This window comes from Lactuca virosa, chromosome 2, assembly GCF_052849685.1.
Source record: "Lactuca virosa cultivar CGN04683 chromosome 2, Lactuca_virosa_CGN04683_v6, whole genome shotgun sequence".
In the NCBI taxonomy this organism is placed as follows: Eukaryota; Viridiplantae; Streptophyta; class Magnoliopsida; order Asterales; family Asteraceae; genus Lactuca; species Lactuca virosa.
This window is the reverse complement of record NC_136427.1, coordinates 171,971,180-171,980,444: the sequence shown is the minus strand read 5'-3', so window position 1 is coordinate 171,980,444 and position 9,265 is coordinate 171,971,180. Positions and strand designations below refer to the sequence as shown.

The window sequence follows — 9,265 nt, the reverse complement described above, 5'->3', positions numbered from 1 at the left end:
ATTACCTCTATTTATTTAGTTCTCTTCAAATTATTTTATTTAAAAAAATATATTTTTACATAAAAGCCCAAAACTTCTAACCCCAAAGATAAGATGTTACAAATAATAATAAAATAATAATTTTAAAATACAAGAAAAAATAATGTTTTTGTAACTTTAACAGGAAAATCGATGAAGTTAAACAGATATACCATTTATGAAACAAAATAAAATCATAATAAAAAATATGGAGTGTAAAAGTAGACAACTACAACAACAACAACTATTTCTGTAATTTAATCTAAAATTTAGAACAAATTACTGAAATTGTCCACGTGGTTTGCAAAAATTCATGTTTGGTCCCTATTTTTTGCACTCTGGGCATTCCCCACTTTATTTACTACATGTTTGGTCCCTGCGTCTATTAGTCGTTAGCACCCTCCGTTGAGAGCCCCTATGTGCCTGGCATAATAGGGGTAATTTTTTCATTTTATTCATGGCGCCTAAATGGTATTAGCAATCATCGGTGCCCATTCTGATCATTATCTTCTTCACGTCAAAAAAAGAACCCATACTCTCATTCCATTTTAATTTCTGAAAAGCCCTAAATTCTCAACATCCTTCAAATTTTGAGAAAACAACAATGGTTCGGTGGAAGATTAGAGCATATATGGATGACATTGACATTACAGAAGTACATGGTACGTCATTTCTCTTGTTCAGTATATTCAATTTAATCACAAATATAAGAGACTAAGCTTAAGTTTTCTTCTTCATAGTCAGTCATCCTAGTGTATTCTCCACTAGATTGCACTATGGTGGAGAGTTACAAAGTTTCCTGGGAGAAAATACGTGAAGGGCAAAGAAAAATATATTGATCTACTGGACATTGATACATTTCGTGTTCATGATATTGACGACATGATGTAGACGTTTGATTGTGTTGAGGAGGGTAAGTTGCTCTATTATCACTTCAAAATACCATTTTCATATTTTGACAATGGGTTGTATGCTTTGGCCATTGAAAATGACATTATCGTTCGAAAATGGTTTTTGATAACGTAATGACAAGGAATGAGAAAGATGTGAAGGAGGGGTTTTTGATAACGTATATGTATCTTAACATCCCTAAAGATTTTTTTGGATAAAATGACAAAATTATCCCTGGTGTGCCAGACACGTGGTAGCTCTTAACAAAGGGGGCTAACGGCTAATGGAAGCAGGGACCAAACGTGTAGTAAAAAAAAATAGGAGATGCCTATAGTGCAAAAATAAAAATAAAGATTGAACATAAAATTTTTACAAACCGCAAGGACCATTTCAATAATTTGATTTAAAATTTATTATACAAATTAATCACAAGTTTCTTATGTAAATAAAAAGAAACTAACAAGTAAAATACATATTTAAATCAAATTTGTGCTGTTCAAAATATATTTCAAGTTTTAGTCAAAATTTCTTAGGGAAAACTCCAGAAAAGTCCTAAAATTTTACCCTAATTTACGAAAAAATCCCAAACTAAATTTTGTTTACGAAAAATCATGAATTACCGGTAAAAATCGCGATTTGACCCATTTTTTCCGGTTTACCGGTTTTATTACTTACTTGTTTCACTAAAGTCCCATTATTTTACCCTATTTTGCGAATAAGTCCCAAAATAAAATTTACTGATGATTTGACCATTTTCTTCATTTAACATACATTTTATCGGTTTCATTGATGACTTAGCCACCTAGTCATTAAATTAGTTGATAAGATGGATACGATGGATTATATAATGCTACATTTACTGTAAAATTTGATATCCATCTCATCGGCTCATTTATGACTATGTATCTATGTCAGCAATGAAACCAATAAAATGCGTGTTTCAAAGAAAAAAGGGCAGAAAATGAGTTGATGTTTGATGAGATGGATATATTGGGTTACATAAGATTAGATAAACAGTTTGATATTTCTTATAAACGTAAAAATTAACGCAATTGTTGTTAGTTTATGTAATTATTGTAGTCTTCGTTGGATGCATTTTATGTTCCAAAAAAATACACAATACATCAGGATATCAAGTTTTATGCTAAACATAACATTATATAACTCAACATATCCATCTCATCATCTCATTTAATGACTAGGCGTCCGGGTCAACAATGAAACCGGTAAAATGTATGTTATATAGAGAAAAAGGCAAAATCATCAGTAAATTTTATTTGGGACTTATTCGCAAATTAAGGTAAAATAATGGGACTTTAGTGAAATTGGTAAGTAATAAAACCGGTAAACCGGAAAAAAGGGTCAAATCGCCATTTTTACCGGTAATTCATGCTTTTTCGTAAACAAAATTTAGTTTAGGACTTTTTCGTAAATTAAGATAAAATTTTAGGATTTTTTCTCAATTTCTTATTAAAATATATCGTAAAATAATATAATATTTACTTGAAAATGAAAAAATATAAAATAATTTCACAGAAATCAATACTTGTGGTGGTTATGGTGCATTCAAAGCGTAAAAGTTGAATATTTAAGACGAATGATTTTCATTCTTCGTCTCCGTCTTGCTTCTGTCTGAACGAAGCTTCCTCAGTTAGTGCAACCGCAGTTTGAGCCACTCTGTTTCCTTCCACCGATTCTTATCTCTATATTAAGCTTAAATCTCAGTGACCACAACACATTGCTCCAAATCCTCGAGAAGGCAGATAGAAACCCCAATTTTCACACACCGTAGGTGCTGTGTGTGAGAGAGAAACGCCATTTCTGCACTCTCTCTTATATACACAGCTGCATCCTCGAGATTCTCATTCCATTTGAATATATTTTGAATCTTTTTCTCACTGTCAATCGATTCTGATCTTATCCCAACTAGCAATATACTCGATCGAAGGTATTAATCTTTCATTTATTCTCTGTTTCATACATGTATATGTATATGTCATTCTTGGTTTCGGTTGATTTCTGGCCAAATTTTAAATGGGTTTTGAGGTTTCGCGATTCTGCTAATGGGTTTTGATTCATTTGAGAAAAAATCAAATAATCTTTGATTTATGGTAAAAAAATTATGTTTCAAACTACAACACAACAATCCCTACTTAAAAGTAAATGATGTGTGTTTATCGACTATAATACCTGTCATTTTTCAGTTTAGAATGATTTCTGTCTAAAATCTTGAAATAGGTTTGGGAATTTTGCATTTATGCACATGGGTTTCGACTTTTTCGATTTTCTTTTTCAATCTTTAATGTGTCTTTCTTCAATTTACCAGTTTGAAGAAAATGGGGTCATCTTTTTCATGGCCATACGCAAATATCAACGACCTGGATGATCACATCGAATCAATCATATCCAAATCGTTAAGTTTCAAAGAAAAAGATGTAAGAACAGTGTTAAGATCATTCAGCTTTGACGACATTCGTTCTTCCAAACCTGCAAAGATGAGATCATTTCGTTCAAACAGTATGATCCGAGGGTCTCTAAGCTTTAATGGGAGGGAACTCAAAAAAGCATCTACCTTTAAACGTTCTTCCACTGAAAAATATCAAAAACCTGCAAAAACAACCCTCGAAAGCACTTTGCCTGAACCTGAAACAAAACGGGTCGACCCGGAAACACATGTACCTGACCCACCATCACCTAAGTCACCCATGAATCGTGATCTTGCTGCTCTTAAGTTGCAGAAAACTTATAAAAGTTTCAGAACTAGAAGACAGTTAGCTGATTGTGCAGTTTTGGTCGAGCAAAGATGGTTAGTTTTCATTATTTGCATGGATTTGATTCGGGAGACGGAATTGGAATTTGAGATTCCAATCCTATGACAGATTCCATTCCTTCCTTCTATTACCAAACACCCTAACTTTCCTTAACACTCTATGTAGGTGGAAGCTTTTGGATTTTGCTCAGCTGAAATGCAGTTCAGTATCATTCTTTGAAGTTGAGAAACCAGAAACAGCTGTTTCACGTTGGTCAAGAGCAAGAACTCGGGCTGCAAAGGTACAAATTTCTTCTAGAAGTCGATTCCGATGGAAACTGGCGGAATTGGAATTCAAGATTACATTCCAATTTCCATGTCATGTTTGTTTGGTTGTCAAATGGACGGAATTCCATTCTAGTGGAATCTTTCAAATTCCTTGTCTGATGGATTTCTGAGGGTGGAAGGAATTCGATTCCTTTCTTCCTTTTTTTTTTTTTTTTTTTATCTAAATAACAAATACCCATAAAATAAAGAATTTAATTATATATATCTTTACAAGAAGCAAAAAAGTTGATCTAATATAAACAAATTGATCCTCGACAGGTGGGAAAAGGGTTATCAAAAAATGAAAAAGCTCGTAAACTTGCCTTACAACATTGGCTTGAAGCAGTAAGTCTTCACTCTACTTTCTAAATATCTTCTATTTCTTTTTTTCTTTTTTTAATATTTTTATTAATCAAACTATTTTCATTAAAACAGATTGATCCTCGACATCGTTATGGTCATAATCTTCAATTTTATTACGCCAAATGGCTTCATTGTGAAAGTAGACAACCCTTTTTCTATTGGTAAGAACATCGACCTTGTTCTTTTTTCTATGTATTTGAAAAAACAAGGGCAAATTTGTAAAAAGTTACGACTTTATGGTATCTCAGGCTCGACATAGGGGAAGGGAAAGAAGTAAACCTTGAAAGATGCTCAAGAACAAAGCTTCTTCAACAATGCATCAAATATCTAGGCCCAGTAAGTTTTACAAAATTTATATATATATATATATATATATATATATATAACCTTAGTTTTATAATTTTATATTTTTATATGCTTGAATTGCATAAAAGTAGGTTGCTCAAATGTGTTTCTTTCTATTTACAGACAGAAAGGGAGACGTATGAAGTTATAGTGGAAGATGGAAAATTTATGTACAAACATAATAAGATTATAATAGATACAACGGGTGAACCGGATGATGTTAAGTGGATATTTGTTCTTAGCACATCAATGGTTTTATATATTGGAATGAAACAAAAAGGAAAATTTCAACATTCAAGTTTTTTAGCTGGTGGAGCTACAATATCTGCTGGAAGAGTGGTGATTAAAGATGGTGTTCTAAAGGTATATGTTTGAATAATTAAAAATGCTAAATGCTTTAATAAACAAATAATTGAAATTACATTGTTGTTTTTCACATGTAATGTAATTAAAATGTGAAAATTGGCTTGATTTTGCAGGCTGTTTGGCCTCATAGTGGACATTATCTCCCTACAGAAGAAAACTTTGATGCCTTTTTAACATTCCTTATGCAACACAATGTTGATGTTCATGCTGTTAAGGTACAATAATTGATCATATTTTAATTTGGTATTATTATATGGGATTTTGTATTGAAGTATACTTTTCTATGTTGCAGAAAAGCCCAGATAATAAAGAAGAAGAAGCAAGTTTTGAAATTGCTGGATTTGGTATGAGAAATAGTGTATCAGAACCGAGTATCTTTGAAGGCATAATACAAACAAACACCAAAACGTATCAAAGAAAGAACTCTAGAAAAGATCGATGCAGAAATCGTGTATATTTATCAACCGATTTGAAGGAAAAGATAACCAAACTTGAAATCCCAAAGAATGAAAAAGTTATCTTGGCTTTCCAGAATCAAGCTCTAGAACCGGAACCGGAATCAGAACCGGAATCGGAATCGGAATCAGACACTACAGATTATGACACAGCTGAGCAGTTTTTATCTGATTTTGAACTTATGGTTTCCAAAAAGAATCTATTTGATTATGGTGAAGAAGATGGAGCATATGATGAACAACATGTCACACAAGAGAAGATTATGAAGAGGATAAATTCTCATAAAGAAAACAAGTCTTTTCAATTGGGTAAGCAACTTAGTTGCAGGTGGACAACTGGAGCTGGGCCCCGCATTGGGTGTGTAAGGGATTACCCTTTGGAGCTACAAGCACGTGCTATGGAAGAAATGTGTTTGTCACCCAAATGTAGTGCCACATCACCCAAAGGTAGTGCCATGTCACCTCGAAGATTTGGGATGCTTCTAGAAACAAGTAGTCCGGTGAAGAAAAGTCCACATGGTCATGGCCAAAATCTTGAAATTGCAATGGTTTTTTAAGGAGGAAGGATTGAAGATTGGAGGGATCTTGAAATTAGATGTAGTTTTCAAGAAAATTTTGGAACTACATTTACATTGGTTGTTTAGCGTAGTTTATGTTGGGTCTATTTGGTGATAGCAACACCATGAATCTTTAATTTTGATGGGGTTTCAAGAAAATTTTGGAACTCCTTGTTTTATAGGGTAGGGCTAAGATTTGCAGAGTTCTTTTGTAAAATTTTGTTGGTCTTACTTACCAAATATAGTAATAAGATGAATATTGAAATTAGATCGAGTTTACAAGAAAATATTGGAATTGGTAGGGGAGGGATGTTGAAGGGGTGCCTTTTAGTGTTTTGTTACTCTTGCAAATAGAATCTTGATTGAAATTAGATGGGATTTTCAAGAAAATCTTGAAAATGCATTTGTTTTGAACTTTGAAGATGCTAGATCTTAACCAATAATGGCCTTTTAGTGTTTTGTTACTCTTGCAAATAGCATCATGAATCTTAAAATTAGATGGGATTTTCAAGAAAATATCAAAAATGCACTTGTTTTGAATTTTGAAGATGCTAGATCTTAACCAATAATGACTTTTTAGTGTTTTGTTACTCTTGCAAATAGCATCATGAATCTTAAAATTAGATGGGATTTTCAAGAAAATCTTGAAAATGCAATTGTTTTGAACTTTGAAGATGCTAGATCTTAACCCATAATGTAATTAAACCGTATATGTTCATTTATGAGTGAGTAGTAGTATATAGGGAGGTGGTATCCATTTGGTACGACATAGTTTACTTACTTGCAAGCTCTTTTTGTATTGTTGTTGAGAATTTAACAAAGTTAAACTTCAAACAAACGATAAACGATTTAGGTAAAACACACAGAATAAAACCATTAAAAAACTGCAAACGAAAAACTCTGACTTTGAAGCCACCCAATGAGCAAGTGTTGCCAATTGACAACTATAGCATTTGAACTATAAAAGACACGACATATTGTTCATGCCTTCACCAACCCAACAGTTATCTCAAAACAAGATTAAATGTTCTTTTGTTTCCAATTAATATTGTATGATTGTATCAACCTTTTTATTGATCTAATTGAAATATAATGCCTGTGAAGTATAGCAAAAGTATCCACATTGCCAAAATGAGTTGTATAATATTAAAAGTTTGTATAACGTATGTTATGCTAACGAATGATGATAAATATCAAGTTGCAAAAATGAAAGGTACATGAGCTAGAAAATTTTCTCATATTCTACGTTGTCCAAATTATTATTGTGTTGTTATTAAGTTTCTACATATTTATTTTATAAAATGTCAGGCTTTATAATTTTGTTTATTACTCTATAATAAAGTTAAGTTAAAATATGATAAGCTAGTTTGGGCTTTTTAATTTGGCCCATGATGTAAACCCAAAGAAAGAGAAGAAGCCCTATCCGGCTATCCCTCTACTCTACACAATAAAAACCCAATTAGGGTTTTTTCATCTTCTTCTTCTTTGAAGGCGGAGCTTGGCGATTTGCAGCACCAGTTTTTGCACGCATTTGCCACCAAGAAATCGGAGGTTAGCGACTTCTCTGATACTTAAACCATGTTCATCATTTATGTTCGATTTAGTCACTTTAGTCTTTAGTCTTATTGTTGTTCAGTGTTTGTGGTAGCAATAATATAATGAATCGGTTTTCAATCTGTTAAATAGGGAATTGCAAGAATGGCGGAAGTAGCTCCTATTGTTGTTGAAGATGGAAAGAGTCGCAGCGAAGTTTTGCTCTTCAACCGATGGACCTACGACGATGTTCAGGTTAATATCTATATACCTCAGTGTAAAATCATGTATTTGCATTTAACACCCATAGATTCTTAATTCCTATTCCTGTAGACGAAAACTATCTCCATGAATCACTAATTCCATACAACACTAAAAGAAAGATGTTGGTTAGAACATGATTCTGTTTACGACTTTGAACAAAAGATATGTAATTTCTCAACAGGTTCCGGATCTCTCTGTGGAAGATTACATCACTGCGACTGCTTCCAAACACCCAATTTACATGCCACACACAGCAGGAAGGTATCAAGCTAGAAGATTCAGGAAAGCCCAGTGCCCCATTGTTGAACGATTAACCAACTCCCTCATGATGCACGGAAGAAACAACGGAAAGAAATTAATGGCTGTTCGCATAGTCAAACATGCCATGGAGATCATTCATCTCTTAACCGATGCTAATCCCATCCAAATCATTGTTGATGCTGTTATCAACAGGTATATATATAAAGATTACATCTTTCTTGTTTCTATTTCCAATTCGATTAAAGTTATTCAACATTTTTTTGGTGTTTATGTAAATATAAACAGTGGGCCAAGAGAAGATGCAACCAGGATTGGTTCTGCTGGTGTTGTGAGGCGGCAGGCAGTGGATATTTCTCCCCTGAGACGTGTGAATCAGGCTATTTATCTGCTTACTACTGGTGCTAGAGAAAGTGCTTTCAGAAATGTCAAGACTATTGCAGAGTGTCTTGCTGATGAGCTTATCAATGCTGCAAAAGGCTCATCAAACAGGTAATTTGATCTTTGTTTTTTTGTTTATAAATGCAGTTACGAAATGAGATTTTGATTTATTGGTTTAAGATGTGAAATAAATCTGGTTTATAAAATGTGCAGCTATGCTATTAAGAAAAAGGATGAGATTGAGAGGGTTGCAAAGGCCAATCGTTGAAGAAGCATTGTGTGCTTGTTTTTTTTGGTAGAGTTGTGTTTTTGATGTCATGAAAACAGTTGTTATTTTGAAATGTTTATGTTTTAAATAGATTCTGTTTTGTTTGATTGGAAATTTTGAACCACATATGGTGTTTTGATTCAATGTGCTTGTTTGATTTTTTAGTGTTTCTGTATATTTTTTTAATTCTCGCCTTCGTTTGATTTCTATGATTTGGGCTTTAGAGTGGGCTTTAGTGATTTGCATTTTAGAAACTTCTTACAATTATGTTATTGTGTATTTCAAATTTTCAATTGATCGTTTACAAATGAAAGTATTAAACTATGAATTGAATAGTTTGTGAAAGTTTTCTGGATTGTTGATGGCGATTACTGAAACGATTAAGACACTCGTTCAATTATATAAAATAAATAAACATCAAACACTTTACAACAAACAGGTCAGTAAGTCAGTTTTCAATTTATGATACGCCAAACACTTGTACAAGGAT

General features: G+C 32.9%; 2 protein-coding genes across 2 annotated transcripts; both read left to right on the top strand.

Annotated features, from left to right (window-relative positions):
* The first annotated feature begins 2,513 nt into the window (after nt 1-2,513).
* On the top strand, nt 2,514-6,339 carry LOC145159741 (IQ domain-containing protein IQM6-like). Its single transcript, XM_079078781.1, has 9 exons — nt 2,514-2,857; nt 3,236-3,715; nt 3,846-3,960; nt 4,265-4,330; nt 4,421-4,509; nt 4,597-4,684; nt 4,817-5,056; nt 5,173-5,274; nt 5,352-6,339. The coding sequence occupies exons 2-9, from the start codon at nt 3,246-3,248 to the stop codon at nt 6,069-6,071; spliced, it is 1,890 nt and encodes a 629-aa protein (XP_078934907.1). The 5' UTR covers nt 2,514-2,857; nt 3,236-3,245; the 3' UTR covers nt 6,072-6,339.
* Nucleotides 6,340-7,521: 1,182 nt separating this feature from the next.
* RPS5A (ribosomal protein 5A) lies at nt 7,522-8,939 on the top strand. Its single transcript, XM_079078780.1, has 5 exons — nt 7,522-7,622; nt 7,758-7,859; nt 8,050-8,321; nt 8,415-8,618; nt 8,721-8,939. The coding sequence occupies exons 2-5, from the start codon at nt 7,770-7,772 to the stop codon at nt 8,773-8,775; spliced, it is 621 nt and encodes a 206-aa protein (XP_078934906.1). The 5' UTR covers nt 7,522-7,622; nt 7,758-7,769; the 3' UTR covers nt 8,776-8,939.
* The last annotated feature ends 326 nt before the right edge of the window (nt 8,940-9,265 follow it).